Genomic DNA, 23,413 nt, shown 5'->3' with positions numbered 1-23,413 from the left:
ACACTAGGTATCCCAGAATTCCTCCGTATAAACGCAACAAGAGGACATCTCAACATACAGTGCAATGAAAATTGTACAGTCAAGTATTTTAGCTGTCATTGTACTGACACAAATCTACTCCAACGGAACAACAAAATGTAAAACCTTGAATAGAATGATAAGATGTTTTGAAGTACATCCAAATACGGATATGATATACCATGGTTTTTATGGTTGTGATACTAACAGCTTAAAAACAAATTGTGAGGAAAACAAAAGACTTAATGAATTTCAAGTTATAAGACTTGAAGTCAAAGTTTTTGAAAAAACTTATTTTCTACGTCTGGTGATAAACCACAGAATCTTCAGTGGTTTGACCGTTGTGAAAATTGCAGATAAGCAAGATATCAGACAGTTGAAACTGAATAAGGCAGAATTTTATCATGGATTTGTAGAAGGGGATGCAACTTCTTGGGCATATGGTAGATTACATGATGGTATGTTTGATGGATCATTTATATATAAAGGAGAGCAAGTTTACATTGAAAAAGCATCAAAGTATATACTAAATGTAAGTAAAGAACATTCAAAGGATTATATTGTGTATAAAGCCAGTGACATAAGTTATGATAACAGTCACGTGAGACTACATGGAGTGCATGTTCCTAGAACTAGGTTTTCTGCTTTTAGTACTTATACAAAAATCCAGAAATCCAAGAGATCTACTGGTACAGAAAACACTTGCTCTTTGCACCTTGTTGCAGACCACACATTTTTTCAAAACATTGGAAAGGGGGATGCCACAACAACTATCAATGAAATTGTGTACCACGTGACAGAGGTTGACAAATTATTTCGAGGATCAGACTTCAATGGAGACGGAGAGGCAGACAACATAGGGATTGCTATAGGTGAAATAACAATATATGGAGACAAAGATGCAGTTGCCTACAAGCTAGCTGACACAAGCACAGATGTTTTCACCTATTTATATTCATTTTCGGAATACAACTTTGATAGTTTTTGTGGAGGAGTGGTTTTTACCCACAGGGATTTTGCTGATGGTGTTTTAGGATTGGCTTGGATAGCAGATTCCAGCAAGTATGGCTCAGCTGGAGGTATATGCCAGCAAAGCATGTTTATGGGTCCTGACAACAAAATATACAATTTCAACACAGCAATGGTAAGCTTTCTCAACTTTGGTCAAGTATCCCCTCGTAAGGTATCAGTGCTGACATTAGCTCATGAACTGGGTCACAACTTTGGTTCAGAACACGACAATACACAAGATTCACTCTGTTCTCCTGGTGACTCAGGGTTTGGGAATTATCTCATGTACCCCACAGCAAATGATGGGCAAAAGCCAAACCACTGGTTATTTTCTCAGTGCAGCAAGGACTACATTAACCCAGTGCTCCAACATAAGGCCAGTTGTTTTATAGCCAACCCAGGCCCAGTGTGTGGCAATGGAATAGTAGAGGACGGGGAGGAATGCGACTGTGGCAGTGCATCGTACTGTGCTGAGACAGACCCATGTTGTACTCCTCCAGGAGGACTGGGTTATGACACAGGCTGCACCATAAGGAAAAGTGCTGGGTACTCCTGCAGTCCACTGGTGTCCGAGTGCTGCACCACCAGCTGTGTTGTTGTACCCCTGGAGAACCATCAGCTGTGCCAGCAGGCAACCGACTGCACTGAGAGCAGTTACTGTGATGGTGTGGGAGCAAACTGCCCAGAGCCACAGCACGAGGCAGATGGCACGCTGTGTCACCAAGCTGAGAAAACGTGTGTCTCTGGACAGTGTATAGGGACCATATGCTCCGGCCTGGGACTGGAGGAATGCCAGTGTGTTGGCAGCGACTCCCTGTTGTGTAGACTGTGTTGTTATAACAGTAGTGAGCCACAGAGCTGTCATCCTGCAGAGAATTACCACACCCCTAGCACCAAGATCAGATACAGGGACCCAGGCAAAGGCTGCAACAACTACACAGGGTACTGTGATAGAAAACATAAATGTATTGAAGTGGATTTTAATGCTGCCCTGAAAAGACTTAGTGAGGTATTTAGTCCCAAGACATCGGAGATAGTGAAAGAATGGTTCACTAACTACTGGTACTACTTGCTTAGTGGCGTTGGGGTCTTGGCTTTCCTAATAGCTGTATTCATGGTTAACTGCAAGAAGAAGGAACCAGTCAGCACTATGGCTTTCAAGGCTGGGAAACTGCAGAGAGTCATGTTTGAGGTTGAACGACAGAAGAGGTTGCTGAAACAAAGACTAAACAACATTGATAGTGCATTTGAGCAGAAAATGGAAGCCGAGAATCAAATGGACTTCATTGTGGCCGTCAGTAGAATGTGTACATTTTTTCCCAAAACTCCCAAAAGTGTTATCATAAAGACCGTTCGCACCAGTTCCAGTGAAGAGTTTGCTGTTAAACAGCTACTTATCAAGGGTTATCCAATGAGAAGGCTGTATGGTGACAACACTAACAATAGCAATGCACTGGAGCAAACTTTTAAACTTCTGAACCTGGAGCTCGAGTAGATCTCTGTATGTGGGGCAGACAGTTTATGCAAGAGTTTATGCAATTTGTAAATAGCAGCTTATTGTTCATCATTTAATATTGTCAGCATTTCATTTAATTCCATTTTATTACAATCTTGATATGGGCATACATGTACTGGTTATAATAAAAGCCCTTCATATGATCACAAAGTTTTTCTATGCTTTAATAGAAGTGAGGACACTTGCACATTTGGAGCTAAAATCTACAAATTTCATATCCCTGTAGACTAAAAGAAATGGCAGGATTTCTTCTCAATTCTTATAAGACTTAAGTTGTGATCATTGAAAGATCACATTTCCTTTTTCTAACATCTGCAAGTTTTAAGTACAAAATGCTCACTCAACATTTTATTCTACTGCTACAAATAGGTTGTTAAAATGCCTTAAGCATTTACAGGCCAGGAAAGTCGATTTAGTTTCTCCAGTATATGTATATGATCATTGCCATAAAATGAGCCACCACAGTTAGCTCTTTTGCACAGTCATGTTAAATCATTACTATATTGCTTTTTCCTTAAGTTTTTTTTATTAGACAACTACCATTTGCCAAGTGAAACCTGACAAGATTTCTGAATCAAAATTCCTGTCAAAAGTAAAGTTTACACTCCGCAATATGCTTCCTATCAAAACACTTTCACAAACTGCAAATACAAAACAAAGTGTTTTAGCACCATTTAATAGCTAACCTTCTTTGATATATATGCATTGCTAACTGACACAGATATCTTGACTATTTTCAAAGCCAATACTTTGGGAACTAGTTTTAAAATTAAGTACATGTCTGGACAGTTTTCTTTTTAACAAACAGCATTTACATTTATTATGTGTTTACATGTTTACAGATGGAAGCTCAGTTTGAAGCCAAATTGGAAATAAATTAATATTATTAAAAACATTGCTGGGGAGCTATGAGTATTCTTAAAACCTCTGAAATGTCATGCAAACTAAAGCTCTACAGGACAATGAGAACCATGATAAAACAATTAAAGTAGACATAAATCCTGAGCAAAAATATCTTGACTGAGTTGTATATGAGAGCTCTCTGTGGTTGCTTCATGTACACAAGCATGTTAAATGTTCACAGTGAGTGCAAAACTATCTCCAGGTAATGTGGTACTGTTCTGCCAGTTGGCAAAAAAATAGCTCAATGTCATCTTTCATGGACCAAAAGATTACTGACCAAAAAAAAAATAAAAATGAATAAATAAATAATAATAATAATAAAAAATAAATAAATAAATAAATAAAATTAAATTTAAAAAAACTTAACAGTGTAATTAAAATGAGAACATACCACTTTCCCATATTCACTGTAATTTCCTACCTTCAACACATTTATGAAATTCTTAATATTGCCTGAAATTTTTGCTTAATAATTTACAAGTGCAGTGAATGACAGAGCTTGCAAACAATACAACAGGCAACATAGCAATAAAGCATTAAACTTGTGAAATGTGATACATAAGGTGACTGTGCATTGCCAGTTAAATTGTTCAAACAGTTCACTTATTCAAACACAAAGAGGAATATGTAGTCCTACACAACAGGGCTACTGTACTAGGCATATAATAAAATTAAACTGGTTTTACTTCAAGCCGACTATTTACAAACACAAGATCCGCTATTGGGATGAAAAAACTGCACACTGGTTTTTACATGTGCTCCTGACACTGTCAAAGCATCCACTGTACAGGGTACAACTGGCAGTGATACAAAAAGCCTAAGACCCTACCTGTCAAAACTACTTCAAATTACCCAAAAATAACCATTATATATCACAAATATCTATAAGTAGAAACAATTTCCTACCTAAACAATATTGCAGATAGTGAATGCCGATTATATCTAAGTGTTCAAATTATTGGCAATATTAAATAATTGACATGATGTGTGATCAATCTTCCTGAAGTGATCACCACAATGAATAGAGTAAGCGACTACTACATGGGGAGGACCTCCTCCTTATTTCCCTCCCTTTGCAAAATCACTGAAGTCCGTTTTAAGCTGAATACTTGGTTTTACTGGTTTTAACTTCACTTCTTGATCCTTTTGTTCCTGGGGCTTTTTAGCCTGTTGGTTTGCTTTCACAGCTGCCTCCAGCTTTGTCCTCAGGTTAACTGAACTTCCCATGACAGTTCTGAACTGTTCTGGATACTGAGGTCCCACCTGCATCAGTCTTTGTAAGGCGTAAAGGTGAAGGTCCCGGGAGGGTTTGCTGGCACCGGCCAATTCGGAATTGTCCAGCAAGAAGGAAATAAGTAATGGCACCAGCATTGAAATCAGTTGAATTCCTGGAAAGTTTTAGAATATTTCTGTCAGAAGAGTTGGTATTGATGAAATGTATTTTAAAACTATGTTAGTAATTTTTCGATATCAAATGTTTTTACTGCCCTGAAGGGACTGTACAAATTTTAATTTGTGAAACACTTTACTTAAATATTCCTATTTTAAAATGTTTTTTAATTTGAGTTTAGACAATTATTTCTTTTCTTCTTCAATTCACAAATAAATATACTTCTTTTGTGTACTTATATTGATAACTCACTATTATTATCCTCTGCTGCAGCTACCAAGCCTTCCAACAGATGTATGCTTTCCTTTGCAATGTTTAGTTTCACATCACTGCTGGGTCTATTCTTGGAAAAAGATGGCATATTTTCCAATATTGCTGGACCCAGCTGATGAATATATGGTGTGGAAAGTTCTCTGTCAGGATGTTGGAAGAGAGAGGCCAATGTCTGGACACAAGTCAGGATGATCTAAAAACAAAAGTTTAGACACATTTAAACATCTCCCCGTCTTATGATGATCTTAAGACAATTATGCTCCCAAATTATTAAATGGAAAAAAGGTACTTACATCTCAGACTACCAGCCTTCAACACAACCTGCATATTAATTTTCAACATAATTAACTGAACTAATTTACTGCCATCATACATACTTTATCATTTTGTGACTGCCACGCCTCCTTGAATATGTCCACACAGGGTTGCTGGACATTCTTTGGAGTGGTCACCTCAGTGGGGCATGAGGTGAGGAACACTGCCAGGGTCAGCATGAGAATGCTCTGGTCAACTCCTGGCTGGTCATTCTCATGATCTGGAGTAAACAAGACATGGAAGATGATAGACCAGAAATATTTGTGCAACTTACAGAAAGAGTGTATTTTCTGAAAGCATGTTTTTTTTCCAGTCTGAAACAGTACAAAATTTTGAAAATCTTCAAACATGTTTCTTATCATTCAAAGCTCCCCTCTACTCTGTATGTACCTGGGTTGGCAAAAGCCAAGATGGTGGCCATGGTGCTCTGCAGTAATTTAATCCACCCAGCTCTGCACTCCTCTATCTGTAGAAAATGGGACCTACAGAATGCCTTCAGGACCTGCAGGGACATTGCTACAGGCAGGGGAACGCCATTAAGGTCAGGCGATCTGGGTGCTAGCTCTCGTATAACGCCAGTCACCAGGAACAGGATGGTAGGCAGTACAGACAGAGTGCCTGGTAGGAATACATATTTGTTTTGAAAAATATTTATGATCCTACAATATTACTGTAACAGTAATAATAAATAAAACAAAAATAAATTAAATGTTAATTTTATATCAGTTATAGACAAAAGATGTATAGTTTTTCTGTTTCAGTAAAAACCGATTGTAAATTGAATGCCAGATTCAGGGTCAAAAGCTATCACTTCTTAGTACCAGTTATAACATGATATATTTAACTGAAAGAATCTTTACATGAATCTACTCACCTCTAGGAGAACAGAGCCCAGGCAACTCCATCATGATGTTGAGGGTAGAAGCTATGAGCTGAGCCACCTCCTCTGACATGTTGTTTACCCTGTGAGGCTGAGTGAAGCCTGTGCTGGGCAGTGCTGGATTCAGTGCTGGGATATAACGTATCAGAACACATAGATTGACCTCCAGGGTGGCATACACCACAGACTTCCCTGGGGTGATCTCTCCACTCTCTCCGCCCTCGCCCAGGTTGACAACCTTCTCGCTGTTGGCTGGTGGGTTCTCTTGATCTTCTGCTCCTGTGTCTTCGTCTGGAACAAAAACACAACCTAATTAAAATGAACATAATTTACACCCAACATCATCATTTGAGGAAGAATCACTTCAAATTCTCAAGATCTGTTTACGCCATTAACTACTTCAACTAAGCTGAATAAAGAGTTTGAGTTTGTTGCTTAATTTTCTGATATTTATATTATGTGCTGCCTAACCTGTGGCTCTTGTTCTTTCAGCTTCAAAGTGTTCTTGGGCTGCCTTAACCACTTGCTGCACCACACCCAAGACCAACTGCTGGGTGGAGGGGTTCTCACGGGTCAGGATTAATCTATGTTAAAAAAGGACACACATGAGCATTTCTATTAAAATAATAAACAATCGTGACCAGTTTCAACAGAGGGGTTTTCAAACAGGAGTAACCTGAACAAGACAAATCACCTGTACGAGAATCTCACCGCCATACCTACCTGTGCATAACATTTAGTACTTCTATAGACAGAGCACTATCCTTGCCCAGCCTGCTGCGGGGCCATGGTTTATCCAGCAGAGCATACATAGACTTCAGACACATCTCCACATTCTCCAAGGGTTGAACTGAGGCTGGACTGCACATGGCCTCCATACATATACCTGCAGAGATTCATATAACTGTTAATGGAAAAACGCCTTGTGTTCTACTTTTTGGAATTTATTGATTTTACGTTAAATTATGATGCTTAAATATAAATATTAAATCATTATTTTAAGTTATATGCAGACAGGTAAAGTTCATTACACCAAAGGCATCACTGTTGCCTAGCAAGCTCTGCTATGGGCATAGGTCTTAACTTGCTTAACTGACATCAATACCGAGTTGATAATTCCTGCTTCTCCCTAACCCACATGAAAAACTTCAAAGTAAAATAAACTGAAAGTGAGCACACATTCAAAGACAAACAAAAACTATTTATTGATAGTCATTTGTACAATTTTTTCTTAAATTCACCATTTTTTTAAGTATCTACTTACCTATCAAAAGAAAGAATCTGTCATCATCTAGCTCATCTGGTTGCATATTAGCAGGGGGTGGCTCAACAGGAGTTGTGGCAGCTGATGAGGACTCTTTGGGATTGGTTGCGTGACCCCCTTCATTCAACCAGAGAGCCACAGCATAAAGCATTGGAGCCCAGGATTTTTTGTAATGAAGTCTGGAGGAGTCTATGGTGTCTGCCCAGTAGAATGTGCCTCCCTCTGCAGGCAACTGACTGGACAACTCTGGAGAGAGAGAAAAATTCAGTGATATTTTATTAAATTCAACGTTGGTGTAGAATTTCCAGTCTCCTTCATAAATACAAAATATGTTATTCAGTGTTGGAACATTTAAAAGTTGAAAAACTATATCCAAGACAAAGACATGTTTAGGGGTTCACATCTGCACAGCCAAGGCTTACCTGGGGGCAATGATAACAGAGCATGGTCCTTCAGTGCAGATAGCCAGTGTTTGCTCAGTGTAGGCAGTTCAGGCTTTACCAGACTTAACAAACTTTCTCCATTAATGGCATCCCCAAACTCATCTTCTTCCTCCTTTATTGTGGTATCTCTCTCCCTCTCTCGGTTTTCAGCTACTATATAAACCTAAAGGAAATATTCAAATCACATTAGACTCATCATTTGAACAAATGTACGTTTTCTTAATCACACAGTGCCAGCTACTTAAACAGAGTTAAAAACTGTGGTATTCAAAGCATGGTATGCAACATTTCATTTTCATAAAATGCCTTTCAGAGGTATATAAAAGCAAACATATCAACAGACTACTACAGTCTAAAGCTTACCTCAGCCCAAGCCTTGAGAACAGCCAACTTCTCCATTGTGGAGGCCCCTTCATTATAGAGTTGAGCCTTGCCCTTCCCAGACTTGAGTTTCTCCAAGGAAGAGACCAGGAGCTGGTGGACTCGGCGTAAATCATTGAGATCTCTGGCCACACCACTGCCTATCCAGGTACTGCACACCTGTATGGTGGCAATTATACTGGTTGACATGATGCTATTATAATTTAAGGTCAAGAAGCTACATGATCTCTACATGGTAAAATGTTTAATAGTGATAGACTAGTACTATCCACAATACTGATTTTTAACTGGAAAAAAAAAATGAAATTTTTATTTTACAAAAGGGACATGAACTTTTAAGCAATCATCACCAACTGTTAAACTTTACCTCACAGGCAGCAGCAGTGACATCACTTGGAGTGTCTGGAGAAAAAGCTGGACGCAGGGCGGCTCCGACTTGGGCTTGATACTGCTCCAAGATCACATGACCTGGGAACTCTGGCTCTGGCACCTTGGAAAACTTGTGGATGATATCCTAGAACACAACATCAACCACTCTATTAGCTAAACATATCTAAAGACTTACCAAACAATATCTATTTATTTAAACCACCTGTGCAAAGATTTCAAAAACCATGATGACAGAGGAGAAAATGAAGGCAAATGCAAATAGTAAGCTTACATTTTTACAAAAGAAAATTGATTTTTCTGATGTGTTTAAATTCTTCTGTGAATTTCTTCCTATATTTGAGCAGTTTTTACCTGTAAAGTGGCCAGTCCTGCCAATCTAAGTTGGTCACTGTCTGCAGTGGCTGCTATAAATGCCACCCTAACAAGCTCGGACAAATGGAGGACAAGGTAATCTCCTGGAATAGAAACTATTTTATATCAACACGGTCTGGTTGTATTTATATGAAATGTATAACTAACATCACAGATAAAAGCAGATAATAAAATATATATGTTAAAAACATACATGTTAATGTCAGCTGGTAAAAAAACAAGTGTCATATCTTAAGAAATTTAATTTACTTTTTTTACCATCTTTGCACAAGAAGTATATTTTACTAAATGTCAGAGCTGTCAAACAGATAAAACTTAACAGGACAGTATGCATCATAAAATTATAATACTAGTTCTTCCTTTTCATATTTATTGTTCTTTTCTTCTTCTACTTCTTTTTTTTTTTTCATTCAAATAAAATCCACTGATCTTACCCTTCCCATTGGTGCGTTTCAGTTCTCTGGCCAGAGCTAGGTCAAAGTTGGCATTGTTCCCCTCACAGACCCCAACTATCCTCCTCATACACTCCGTGGCAAACACACGGGTGGGCCACCTACAACATCAAAAATACATGTAGTCTGTTTTCATCATAGTTTCTGTGATGCTATCATATCTTAGATGAACATGTTTATACTGAAAAACTACAACTGAACCACTGCAGCTCACATTAATCATAAAAATAACGTCCAAGAATAATTCACACCTTGGGGCAATCAAGGGATGAGTGATATCAGCTTCTGCTGCTTTGAACTCGGTATCATCATCTTCATCATCGTCATCGTCATCATCTTCATTGCCAGTGGCTGTCTCCTGCATAGGGCTGTCTACTGGGGTACCAGACTCTATGGACAGGAGGAGAAACATTGTATTTTTATATTAATTCCTATATATTAAAATATCACTCTACATCACATTTTGTTGTTAATAACTTAGTCTTTCTCATATAAATTTTATATATCATCTTAAAATACTGAGGTTGTCTACCTGTAGCAGCAGCCAGGACATTTTTAACCAGCATAAACCAGCGGGTCAGGTTTTCCTCTGCCAGAGAGTGCAGCATGCTGATCAAGGTGTCATGAACGTCCTTGCATAGTTGGGCATCGGTTTCACTATCCAGGAGCTCAAACAGAGCTCCTTCCAGCCCAGTCTCTGTGATGATGATGCCTGGTTTGTTTGTCCTGTCCTCCACAGCCAGTGTCAGTGCATGCTCACTGACCTCGCGTGCTTCACGTTGAGCGAGCTGTCGCATGCAGGCCACAGCTGCACGACGTAGGAGCAAGTGGTTGCTGTTTAACGTTGCCTAGAATTATGAACAAGTGTTCTTGCGAGAAATTGTCATTAATTTGGATTACTGATTTATTCAAGGCATGAAATTTTAAAATGGCAGACAACTGTTTACCAACATGAAAACATTTCAGAGATAGTTGTCAATAAATGTACATGTAAATATATGCAACTGATAACTTCACCAATCTTATCTATATGGCAGTGCTGCTATATTACTTACACATAAATGTGGCACCAGTGTTGCTAAGTTGACATGCCTGGGAGCAAACATATGAAGTTGTTGTAGACAAGCTATGGCCTCTGCCTGGACAAGAGAGTCTGGATGGTCCTGCATTATGGCACAACATACAAGACAATACAGCCGCGCAGTTGCTATGGAACCTGTGTTACCTGTAATAGCAAAATTCAGAAATATACAGCACTGCACCAAGATTTTTATTAAAATCATATGTTTAACAGAGTACAATTAAATTGCACTCAATAAAGTTTTTTATATGAAGACAGTATAGCAATTTTTCCAGGAGACCATACAGATCCCCTCCCCTCCTTTACAGAAAAAATCAACAAGATCTCTGTAGCACAGGTATAGGTACAGTCCCTACCTTGTAACTCTGGTCCTATAGTTGTAATCAGAGCAGCCAGACACTTGCCCAGACACTGGTGGACATCTGTGTTAGAGGGTGGAACAGACAGGAGTAAGCTCAGCACCAGGGAGAGGGTGGGCTCCACATAACCTCTGTACATTGGACCACCTGAGTCTGCTATCAGAGCCAAGGCATGGAGGGACCATACCTAGTGATGTGAATTGTTTTAGAATTATCGATTAACTTCAAAGTCGTGCACAGATACATACACACGCAAACACACATATACATAAACGCCTTTCTGGGAATTTTATATGCAAAATAAACTGTACTGATAACCCATTCATAATGACCTGCAAATAAATAAATAAATTAATTAATTAATTAAAAAAACATCTTATTCTTACCTGTACCACAGGTGAGGTGGTGTCCTGTGCCAGTGCCAGCAGTATACTGACACTCATATTAAGGTGCTGTCCAGATCCCATACCTCCCACATACCTATGGAGACAGCCTAGGGCCAGTGAATGTCCAGTTCTGGTCACTACATCTCTGGCTGACTTCAACCTACAACAAAGATAGACAACTAATAAATAAGTACACTATATTAGTTAAGTATGTATGTAGGTGTCATTGCTATGACAGCAAAGCTGCATTACACATAAAAGACGACTTCCAACAATCTCTCTACTATCATTCCCTTGCTTACAGTATTAGAAATCGACACTTGCATTGAGATGATCCAGAAATTTAGGAGCTTAGACTCTTCTATCAAATATCACTAGACATCCTGTTAGAATCACCCTAACAGAATCAAGTGATGGGCCGTTTAGGGGTATTCAATCACACATACTTATCAAAGCTGAACTGTGCCATTTCAGCAATGAACCTGCTGTCTTCCACCACCTGGGCCATTCTTCCTAGAGCTTCCCCTGCAGCACAGCGCAGGATAGGGTTGGCACTGCCCAGGGCACCCTGAATGATAAGTGTATTATACAATTATAACAGGTACATGTTGTTGCACATTTTAGTCATCAAACTAACATTCTGATCATAAAAGGCAAGTTTACAAAATTTCACTAAATCAATGCTGTGTCTACATTGAGAAAGTACCCTTATTACCCACTTCTAATAAACCATGCTACATTTTCAATAGTGGTTTTTGGCATTTTATACAGCACAATTGTTCATTCCCTTCCTTGCTGAAAACCCTCTCCTCTGCTAGCACCCCCTCTAACAAACAACAGCATTACTTACCAAGACCAATTTCACAGCCTCTTTTCTGACTTCAAGCTGACCAAATCCAGTTTTATTTTCTGCCAAGAACTAAACAAAAAAAAACTGATAAATTGTGCATTCAATCAAAATATCACATTAATCATACCCATTATGACATTATTTTCATGGGTTGCAATGGCCAACAGATATACATAACAAGGCAGCAAAGCTGTCAAATGTACAGACAAAAAGCAGACAATAACAATGCACAAAATAGGCTACTGTCAATTCTGATGCAAAAGTACATTATGCTTAACTGCAAATTCAACATCAAATTTTAATTATGCTCAACAGGTAATACCAATGTAAGTGAAATGTGTAACAAGCATAAGGCTTCAGGCCCATGGGAGTACTAGTTCACACTTAGAAAGTGCCAGAATGAGAAAAATGGAAATTTCACACAAAACTGCACAAATTCAATAATAAATGATAACCCAATTGAGCTGGCTTTCTAATTTTGAAGTGCATGCCAATCCTAAAAATCATACTTGTAAGTTGAATATAATAATAAGTAACACAGTTTTCTTTTCATAATGTTTGTAGTAGCAGTGCAAAAAGATTTTTGTCAATTTTGATGTAACATTACATAATAAATTACAGAATAATTATCACCAATTTTTGATTATTGACTATAAATAGCATGGACATGTAGACAATTTGATTACCATTTGGCTTCATGTCCATGGGAGCTTGGAGTCCCACAATGAATATGCCAACATGATAAAAATGAATATTTCACTAAAATGTATAACTTCCAAAAAAAAAAAACAAGGCAGCAAAGCTGTCAAATGTACAGACAAAAAACAGAAAATAAAGATGCAAAAAAGGTCATTTTGTCAATTTTGATGCAATAATAAATAATGCTTATAATAGCACTGTCAGTCAACACTGAATTTTAATCTTGCACAACAGGTAACATGGTCAATAACAGGAGCGGACCCAGAGATATTTTCTGACAGTATTACAAAGTATCTATGTTGATCCATCCTCCATTTTGATGGTCTTCCAACAGAAAAAAATAGATATCAGTCAATATAAACTTAATAACCTGACTGTCTTCCGGAAGACCCAGAAGATGGTCTCAATCCACCCCTTCAATAAGATTACAGTTTCAGGACCATGAGAGTTCAAATTCACATTATGAAAGTCTCAATATTTGAAAAATGATGACAGTGCATAAAATAATATTACATAATGTTTAAAGACATAAAAAACAATACAACTGCTTATGTAGAAATACAGAAAATGTGCAGAGCCCCAGGCAGATGAGAGCCTGCCTGGGGCTAAAAGTCACAAATGCAAGTGTTTGAGAAAAAATTATAAAGGAAAACAACAAAACTAGAAAAGCACTTTGAGAGTGCAGACCTCTGCCAAGGCAGCAATTGTTGATTATTATTGATAATTGATTGATTATTGATCCGGACCACCACCAAAAATTAATCATTGTCCTCTTTGGCCCACTTCCGACAGTTCCTGAAAATTTCTGCAAAATCAGTCCATAACTTTTTGTGTTATGTGGATGACAGACAAACAGGGGTGAAAATATAACCTCCTTGGCAGAGCTTGAGGTAAATATAATTCCAATGAAGCTGCTATTCAAACTTTTAATCTTCCAGTTTGATATATATATATATATATATATATATATATATATATATATATATATATATATATATATTTAAAACTTATTTGCAATATTAAACAAAATTTACCTGCATAATTATCACTGCTTCCTTATTATTAATCTAGCAAAGAGCTTTACCTTTGGGAGTTTACAGGGAAATATCAACAAGTGTGCTTTACGTAATCTCATTTAATGGCCTATTAAAGCAAATGACTTTATAACTCTGAAATTAATCTAGTGATACCCAAGGGTAATTTACAGACTGACCCACTCAAAGGTCTTCAGGCCCATAAGTCACACCTTAAGAAAAGCACAAAACCATAATGCCCAAAATAGGAGACTACCAATCCTGATGCAATAATACATTATGTTTAACTGCACAGTCAACATCAACTGATGCACAACAGGTAACACAGACGAAAGTAAAAGCATAAGGCTTCAGGCCCATCAGAGTTCAAGTTTATACTTAGAAAGTGCCAGAATGAGAAAAATGAAAATTTCACAAAAAATGCATAAATACAATAAACATGATAATCCAATAGAGCTGGTTTTCTCATGAGCTGAAGGCCAATCCTAAAAATCGTACTTGTAAGTTTAAAATTATAATAAGTAGCACAGTTTTCTTTTCATAATGTTTGCAGTAGCAGTGCAAAAAGATTGTCAATTTTGATGTAACATTACATAATAAATTAGAGAATAATTATCACCAATTTTTGTTTATTGACTATAAATAGGATAGACATGTAGAAAATATGATTACCATTTGGCTTCATGTCCATGGGAGCTCCGAGTCCCACAATGAATATGCCAAAAAAGATAATGAATATAACACTAAAATGTATAACTTCCAGAAAAAGAAGCCAATTAGACTGCTTTTCTAACTCAGGCTGCATTTTAGTCCTGTGTTTCTTTTTTGAAAGTTTGACAGTCATAAGTAACACAGTTTTTCCATAATGGTCATCAAGGCAGCAGCACCAAAAATTGTGTTTTCTTCTATTTTGATGCAACATTACATAATGCTTAACAGCATAATGACCATCGATTTTTAATAATAAAATATTAGTATCACGGATATTCAGGAAATGTGACAAGCAAAGGTCTTCAGGATCATGGAACTTCATAGTCACACCTTGAAAATGCCAATAAGTGAAAAATTAAATTTTCACAAAAAACTGTTTAATTGCCAGAAAAATTTACCAAACAGACTGCATTGCCTACTGGAGCTGTATTTTAGTCCCATGTTTCTTTCCTGTAAGTTTGAGAACAGTAAGTGACATGATTTTCCTTAAATGGTCATCATGGGAGCAGTGCCCAAAATAGGGGTTTCTTCAAATTTTCATGCAATATTACATAATGTTTTACAGCATAATGACCATCAATTTTTAATTATAAAATATTAGTATCATGGTTATTCAGAAAATGTGACTAGCAAAAGCCTTCAGGCCCATGGAACTTCAAAGTCACATATTGAAAATGCCAAAATGTAAACAATACAGCACTGTTCTGAAATGGGTTTATTTCCATTTTTAACACTTTTTAAACATAAAACAAAATAAACAGTTTACTGCCATTTTTATATGACCAATGAAGAAAATTGATGAGATGGGAAAAGTATCAATAGAACAGTTTTAAATGCCCAACTTCCTCCATTCTGAGATTCTGAACATAGTGGATGAATGCATCTGACAAACTGCAATGATATGAGTTTATTTCCATTTTTGACACTTTATTACACAATACATGATAACAAGTTTACCATCATTTTTACAAAATCAACTAACAATGTTGTAAAGATGCAGGAAATGCCAAACAAACACATTTACGTATCTTATTAGTTCAATAATGAGACTGTTAACATGCCTAAGAATTGAATGTGAGGAAATGTGAAAAAACAGCATTACCTTTTAAAATAATGGACTGATTATGCTGATTTTCAAACTCAACCTGCGTTTTAGTAAGATTGGCCCCTCCTGTGAGTATAATGACAATTGGCCAATCTGTTTTTCTTATATTGTGTTATCAGTGTTGCATATATACTGAAAAAAGTGAAAAAAAACAGCATAAATTCCCTATAAGTGACCCGATCGTGCTGATTTTTGAACTTGACCTGCGTATTATGAATATTTATCAGTTCTGTAGGTTTCAAGCCAAAGGGTAAAACAGCTCTTCATTTTTTGTGTTATCAGTGTTGCAAAAATGCTGAAAAAAAGTGAAAAAATAGCCTAAATTCACTAAAAATGACCCAATCATGCTGATCTTCGAACTTGACCTGCGTATTATGAATATTCATCAGTTCTGTAGGTTTCAAGCCAAAAGGTCAAATGGTTTTCCATTTATGGTGTTATCGGTGCTGCATATATGCTGAAAAAAGAGAAAAAATAGCCTAAATTCACTAAAAATGACCCAATCACGCTGATTTTCGAACTTGACCTGCGTATTATGTATATTCATCAGTTCTGTAAGTTTCAAGCCAAAAAGTAATATGGTTTTCCACTTATCGTGTTATCGGTGCTGCATATATGCTGAAAAAAGTGAAAAAACAGCATAAATTCCCTATAAGTGACCCGATCATGCTGATTTTCGAACTCGACCTGCGTATTATGAATATTCATCAGTACTGTAAGTTTCAAGCCAAAAGGTACAATGGTTTTCCACTTATCGTGTTATCGGTGCTGCATATATGTTGAAAAAAGTGAAAAAACAGCATAAATTCCCTAAGAGTGACCCGATCATGCTGATTTTCGAACTTGACCTGCTTAGTATGAATATTCATCAGTTCTGCAAGTTTCAAATCAAAAGGCAAAATGGTTTTCCACTTATCGTGTTATCGGTAAAAGTGCACGGCGACGGCGACGACGGCGACGACAGACGCAGATGATGGCTATGTGTACAGACACATCTGTGTCTGTACATAAAAATATGTAAGATATAAAAATATGAAGAAGAAGCCTTTGTGAAAAATATATCTAAGACACCTACCTTAAGAGCACACAGTACTGCAGTAAAAATATTGATTTGCACAGCCTGTTGCCTGTGAGACTTGGCATGTTTGATACAGTCTGCAAAGTGCTGCAACATCTTCAGCCTGTGTTTATGTGGGACCCGGGGGAAGATCAACCCATACAGCTTCACAGAGCTGTCTATGACAGCCACACCCAGGGGCAGGGGACCTGGCTTACCCTCGCCCTAAAATAAAATAAAATATGTATTTTATGGCCTTGAAAGCTTAAAATGGGCGGAGTTGTCTTGACTGATTCTTTACAAATATTAAATAGAATATCATTATATTTTTTTTGGATTTTGCATTCTACCTAGTTTTTATAAACAGTATAATCAATCAAATAATAATATCATTACATACATCTTTTCATCTATTTTAAATGCACAATACTTACAGGATGGATAAATTTATACATCGAGAAAACAATATGACAGGGTTACAAACACCGTTTGTTTTGTAATTAACAACGCACCATACTAAAAAGGAATACCAACTACTACTAAAAAAAATCTGCAAACATGCAAGTACCAAGTCATCAGAAGTAATACTTACAGGTTGTAAGCGTAGATACAGAGAGATGGCATCATGTTCCAGAGCTCCTGACCCAGATGCACTGTTAGGTTGTAACTGTAAAGATAAATTACATTATACTCTAAATATCACTATAAATTACTGGGAGGGAAACCTGCATCATAGTACAAATAAAAGAAAGCAACATGTTCAGTTAACTCCCAATACTAGCAAATAGTATATGTGTAAACAACAGTTACCATAATTTATAAGCAAAAGGTAAATAACAAAATCTGCAAAAAGATTATTAGATTCAGATAAAATTTTGTCAATGTTGGTCTTCAACAAAAACCAAGATGGTTCTCCACAGAAAGCTATATACATCACACGACATCTTGTACATTCCCTTGTTAAAAACCATTCCTCTAAATTGACATTTCTCTAGCATTCCTCATCCATGCACATATTTAAAGCAGCCATAACTCTTTAACAGCATCACCTTCAGTCAGCATTCACCACAATATCTGGCTCTGACAATTATTTTTGTCGCTGAATATAAGTGTGCATTTCAAAACTTATCAGAGTTAAGTGAGATTCTCTTGAATCAGATATGACTTATAAGCTGGGACAGCAGACATATTGTAAGCTCTGAAAACACTAGTCAAGCAGAATGAAGGATTCTGTTTTGTTTTTTAAAAGAGATGCTAACAGAATATAAAAAAATCAAAAGGTAAAATTCAAATGAAAAGTACTAAAATATGCTATAAACATGACCAGCAAAGAACAAAAAGTCAAACACAATGTACAGATACAAGTCTGAGCGTGAGAAGATCCTCATACAAAATGAACAAAAAACAACCAAGACATAAATAACTGAGAAATTGCTATGATCAACTTCAGGATTTGGGATGAAATTGCAGCACACAACTGGGATATTTGTACCCAAATTTCTGCATGTGCAACGTCACTCGTGCTGAAAACTGCTGTACAACACACATTCATGCTGGAGTCTGCTTCATACACATAGCTACACAGAGAATGGCATATTCAAGAGCTGACATTTTTGTATCCATGATCCCTTAAGTTGATGGAAGTTTAAAATTTCTGATTTTGTTTTGTGTCTAAGTGTCATTTATTATAAAACATCCCATTTTTGATTTTTTTAAATATGCAATGCTGGCAAACAGAATAGATACACCATGAAGCTTCTACAATTAAAATTTATAAAACTGGTATGCCTGACAAGTTAAAGAACACTTTTACTGAAGAAACGTTTGGCAATGAAATGGAAAAAAAATCACATGCTGGAAAACAAGCAAAAAGTAATGAAGATCAGTCAAATGACCTCATCTTGTGATTCTATTAACATTTTTTTCTCTTGATGAGTTTGTAAATAGAAAAGTGTTAACAACCATTTAAAGCAAGAAGAAAAATCATTTGATGTACCCAACCCATATCCCTACTGGGAGTCTTTTTGTAGCTGAAAACATGTCACTTCTTTAGAAAAACTGACTAGCCTTCTTCTCTGAAAGATGATCAGTTCCTTGAGCAATCCAAATGGTACCCAATCAAAACAAGGATGCTAGTGCACATTGACAACATCTGCTTGCCATGCCTCATTTTTTATACAGTCAACATGCATACTATACTCACATGCTCCTTATCCAACCTACGATTAGGCTCAAGCTAAAAAGATACAGAAGATATGAAGATGAAACAAAAGATTTGCTGCTAAAAAAGCAAGTTGAATAATGTCCTTGGTGAACATAGAGCTTTTCTTAAAACACCTGCAGAGCATGTCGCCCAAACAAAAATGTGAAAAAATCAGAAATGTTCTGCTTGCAAAAAGTGATGAAATGTGTGAGAATGTATGGTGTAAAGCATTTTTTCCCAGCAAAAGAAACAACATAACCCCCCTCTCATTTAAAACTCTTTTCTGTCAAGTGTTGTTAAAACATGCTTGTCAAACTTTTGATACACCCTTTCACCCCCTTTTGGGATTTTTTGAACCCCCTACTGCAGCCAGGGGCTGTCCCACTTCATCATATAGTGCTTAAAATTGAAAACTTTTTGTTGCTCTTGAACATTCCCTTACATACCTTTCTACAGAACATGCATATGACATTGATCTCACTTCCAACATACATTACTACAATGACAATAACCAGAGACAGGAAATATCTATCACAAAGAAAAATCATGAACATCTGCAAATAATCTTAACTAGACACCAAAGCTGTCACATGTACAGAAATTAGAAGAACTACTTGAAATCTCTTTACTTAGACACTAAAGGAGAAGCTACCAAGAAACCAAGAAAATGGTTTCCGAAGATAGGTTACATTTGTAAGTTGTTTATAGTAGGAATCCAAGAGTTCTAAGATTTTGGCTATTTTTACACTGAAGATAAGCAGATATCCAGCATGTAGTGCTCCTACAGCTTATGATTGGTCTCGATATCACACGTGGTAAGTATAACATAAAAATGTTACAAAAACCCACAAAGAAAAGAGAGCAAGCTTAACCTTATAAAGCTGCTTCAAACAAAAATAAAGGGGAGGAAGATAAGGACTCATTTTTTGGTATGACCTTTACTCAAGTCACCTAAAATCAGGTACATTATTTCATTCTCCCTCACACTCATCTCATCAATTTCATCCAAACCCACAGAGAACCTTCCAAATAATCATGTTGGCAAACAAACAGATACACACAAAGCTTTGATTAAAAGCATAATCCATCTCAAACTGCATGTCTACATTGGTAGTGAGGTGGAGGTGATGGTGATGGATACAATGACAGCTTCAGTTATCTACCTGGTCTTCTATGGCCTTATGATCTGTCTCCTGGAGCCATGAGCCCAGTATAACGCTGTCATCTATGTGACACATGGACCTCAACATTGAGGTGGTGGTATTGGCCGGGTTGTCAGTCAGGGTGAACTCTGCCACTAACTCTCTTAGCAGAGCATTAAAAGCACCTGGAGGGGAAAAAAGGAAATTTTTGTAAAAAGAGTTTGCTATTTTCTTCAAATATAGTGAATGGTTTTGATAACAATTATATACATTAATTGCCTTTTGAAAAACCGAGGGATCTAGCTGATATTCTGTCATATTACAAACAGCTGAAAAAAAGAAAATAAAAAGATACATACCTATTACCTGCACCAAAGATATAACTTAGTGTTTTGTTGTCGTTTACAATGAAAAAATATCTTTACATTCCAGCATATTCAAACAAACCTATGTTTTTTTTTTTTTGTTAAACATAGAAAACATATAAAAGAAGTTGGTTGAACCCTACAATACCTTCATAAGTCTTTGGTGGAAGTAGAGCTAACACATCATACAGTCTTAGCCTGACCATGGCTGCTGCTGCTTTCAGATGGGCACCATAGTTCTTCACAATGCCAGGCATACTGGAGAATAAATAAATATTTCCATGTGTACTTTTTTAACAACATGATAAAAAGGCCATCTTTAATTCTTAGGGAAATAATATATATATATATATATATATATATATATATATATATGTGACTTCAGAAAATTGTTTGAAAACTACATGAAGAACTTACTGGGCCAGCATGGTGAGAGCACATTCAATTGGAGCCATGAGTCTCCTGGTCACATCTTCAGTCACTAACTCCCCACAGTGCTGGATAAAACTTTGCATGGCTGTTAAGGTAGAAACAAGATATCATATAATCTCAATAGAGGGTTAATTGGTCACAAATTTTATTTTGAGAACTCAGAGCCATTTCTACTTGTGTAAAACTATTCCACTGAACATCCTACAATTTCTCTGAAACCTTGTTCACTTCCACTTTATAAATCATTTCAACAATAAGATCCCTCTCTCTCAAAACCAGGTTGTTAGTCAGCAGGAGTCACTCACTTGCCAGAGCTCCCATCCTCCCTTCTAGTGTCACCTGCCAGGTAAAAGCATCACCACGCGACTTCTCTGCCTCCAGCTCCTTGACAGAGCGAGGGAAGGCATTCTTCCACAGCAACAGCATTCTGGGAAGGTGATTCTTAGCCACAGGGGCACCTGTAATGACAAGATATTGTGTATCAAAGTCTCAAGTACTGTAGATTGGGTCCATGATTCTAAAAGATTTCTTTAAGATGGCAACAATGCATGTAAATTGACAAAAATCTCATGGCTCCATCAATTTCAAGATAGATCCAAATGGGGCTAAATTATAGTACTCTGGTAAACTACCAATAAAAGAAAATTATTACAACAATTCTGTTAAATCCTCATATAACTACTGACCTAAAGTCATGAGAGCTCCCAGAAGTAACCACCCAGACTGAGTCCTCTGTAGAGAGAGGCGACTGTTTTGGGAGGCTGTTCTCAACAGTTCTTCCGCGAGACTGAAGATTTTCTGAAATTAACAATAAGAGTAACAATATTACTTTATGATTCACCTGAATGATTTAAGCTCAGCTCATAAATGCAGACACATATCAATTTTAATCCTACTAAATATCTGAAAATGTCAGTGAAATAAATAGACATACTACATGTTTATCCAACAATTCTATTAAAAATTAACTTATTGAACTCAGCACATCATACCTTCCCAATAGCATGTGGTATTCCCAGTGGACACTGATGCACCCCTCCCAGCAGAGCAGCCAGGGCAAAGCAGTAGCCAGAGGTAGCCTCTGGGGAGGCCTTCATCTTGCTGAGGTTGCCCATGCACTGGTCTAGGAGAGGGGTCAGGTAGGAGGGGAGAGCCACTGCTATACACCTCAGACACCAGGCGGCGGCCAGGCGGGCAGCAGGGCTGATGTGGAGGAGGACGCTGATCACTGGTGGGATGATACCTGGAGAGGGAAGCCATTTTTTTATTCTGTTTAATTATTTTTTAATTATGTATATTAGGATTAGGACTTTTAATTTTACCACACTCATGATACCTTCATTATATACTGATACAGGCCCTGATGGAACTTCTACACTTTGTATCAAAGACTGGATAATACTACTTATCAAAATTCTTTCAAAATAGCTAACAAATGAAGTAAAAAAAGCTACAGTGACTATGAAGTACTGGTTTCATACCAGAGTTAGGCTCAGACACGAGTGGAGAAGCAGACGTCCCCAGTGTTTGGACCAGACTCCCCAGTTCATGGAGAGCACAGACCAAGATGTGCTGACTTCCAGTGAAGTCAATGGTCTGGTTACCACCTGTACCATCCGTCATCGCATCTGGACCTGGAAGACAAGAGACATAATCAAGTTTATAACAACACTTGTCACATCTCTCAAAATGATAAAAGGAAAGACATGCTATTTCAAAATACCTTTAAATTTAGTGTATTCTTCTCTCTTTAGCCTTTCAAATAAAATATTTTTACGTGGCATGAAATAAAACGGCTATGTGTACATTCTCTTTTCCATAAGGGCTTTTGCTCTGGGAATTTCTTTACATTAATCAATTGAAAACTCTCAGCTATAAGTTATGCTTCATTTTTGTATTCAGATAAAAAAAGCACTGTATGTATTCCACAGAATATTTGCAAATATCGTACAATCATACCCATATACCAGGAAAGGACAATGAATCTATCTTCATTACTTACTAAGAAGATTCATTTGTTTTGTGATCACTTGAGCAATTTCCTTGGCAGCAGCAATCTGTGCCTTTTCCCCCAGAAGACTTCCTATAACAGTCCTCAGAATGAACTGGACACACTTCCTGGCATAGACAGCATCCACATGGGTAACAGTGGCCTTGGGGTTGGCCACAAGGTTGAATATGTGATCCAGAAACACTACAATGTTCTTCTCCAACCAAGTACCTCCCATACAGCGTACAAACTGGACATAGGCCTGAAACAGGAAAAATATCTTAAAAACCAATTTTAATTTAAATTCAACCTTGAATGCATGATTTTAAACAAAATTTTCACATTATATAACTTGAAATTCTATTGACAACTTGTGTGGTATCAGCTCTAC

The 23,413-nt window shown here is 37.1% G+C and overlaps 2 protein-coding genes across 3 annotated transcripts in view; one reads left to right on the top strand and one right to left on the bottom strand.

The window, feature by feature from the left end:
• The first annotated feature begins 64 nt into the window (after positions 1-64).
• On the top strand, positions 65-3,742 carry LOC106151004 (disintegrin and metalloproteinase domain-containing protein 10). Its single transcript, XM_013524061.2, has one exon. The coding sequence runs from the start codon at positions 65-67 to the stop codon at positions 2,522-2,524; it is 2,460 nt and encodes an 819-aa protein (XP_013379515.2). The 3' UTR covers positions 2,525-3,742.
• The window catches only part of LOC106151010 (HEAT repeat-containing protein 5B), a 28,376-nt gene continuing 7,575 nt past the window's right edge, over positions 2,613-23,413 (bottom strand). Inside the window, exons 8-38 of one of the 2 annotated variants that reach the window (XM_013524067.2) lie at positions 23,035-23,284; positions 22,514-22,666; positions 22,025-22,275; positions 21,719-21,830; positions 21,338-21,490; positions 21,018-21,117; positions 20,749-20,858; positions 20,257-20,420; positions 19,094-19,126; positions 17,483-17,557; positions 16,909-17,115; positions 12,285-12,353; positions 11,881-12,002; positions 11,435-11,594; positions 11,046-11,235; positions 10,664-10,833; positions 10,141-10,456; positions 9,860-9,998; positions 9,591-9,709; positions 9,136-9,239; positions 8,762-8,908; positions 8,377-8,553; positions 7,993-8,176; positions 7,571-7,816; positions 7,030-7,192; positions 6,778-6,890; positions 6,301-6,597; positions 5,817-6,044; positions 5,489-5,646; positions 5,091-5,304; positions 2,613-4,836 (exon numbers count right to left, since the gene is read on the bottom strand). In XM_013524067.2, coding sequence (XP_013379521.2) covers positions 4,508-4,836; positions 5,091-5,304; positions 5,489-5,646; positions 5,817-6,044; positions 6,301-6,597; positions 6,778-6,890; positions 7,030-7,192; positions 7,571-7,816; positions 7,993-8,176; positions 8,377-8,553; positions 8,762-8,908; positions 9,136-9,239; positions 9,591-9,709; positions 9,860-9,998; positions 10,141-10,456; positions 10,664-10,833; positions 11,046-11,235; positions 11,435-11,594; positions 11,881-12,002; positions 12,285-12,353; positions 16,909-17,115; positions 17,483-17,557; positions 19,094-19,126; positions 20,257-20,420; positions 20,749-20,858; positions 21,018-21,117; positions 21,338-21,490; positions 21,719-21,830; positions 22,025-22,275; positions 22,514-22,666; positions 23,035-23,284 — 5,253 coding nt within the window. In that variant the 3' untranslated portion in view covers positions 2,613-4,507. The remainder of the gene's footprint in view (positions 4,837-5,090; positions 5,305-5,488; positions 5,647-5,816; positions 6,045-6,300; positions 6,598-6,777; positions 6,891-7,029; positions 7,193-7,570; positions 7,817-7,992; positions 8,177-8,376; positions 8,554-8,761; positions 8,909-9,135; positions 9,240-9,590; positions 9,710-9,859; positions 9,999-10,140; positions 10,457-10,663; positions 10,834-11,045; positions 11,236-11,434; positions 11,595-11,880; positions 12,003-12,284; positions 12,354-16,908; positions 17,116-17,482; positions 17,558-19,093; positions 19,127-20,256; positions 20,421-20,748; positions 20,859-21,017; positions 21,118-21,337; positions 21,491-21,718; positions 21,831-22,024; positions 22,276-22,513; positions 22,667-23,034; positions 23,285-23,413) is intronic. The other variant, XM_013524069.2, reaches the window with a different exon arrangement.

Source organism: Lingula anatina, chromosome 2 (genome assembly GCF_051362555.1).
Source record: "Lingula anatina isolate TDL-2025a chromosome 2, LinAna3.0, whole genome shotgun sequence".
NCBI classification, from domain to species: Eukaryota; Metazoa; Brachiopoda; class Lingulata; order Lingulida; family Lingulidae; genus Lingula; species Lingula anatina.
The sequence above is the reverse complement of the archived record's forward strand: the minus strand, read 5'-3'. Positions and strand labels throughout refer to the sequence as shown.

Bases quoted from the DNA above. Each gene is read 5' to 3' on its own strand.
- LOC106151004 (XM_013524061.2), top strand. From the start codon at position 65: ATGAAAATTGTACAGTCAAGTATTTTAGCTGTCATTGTACTGACACAA.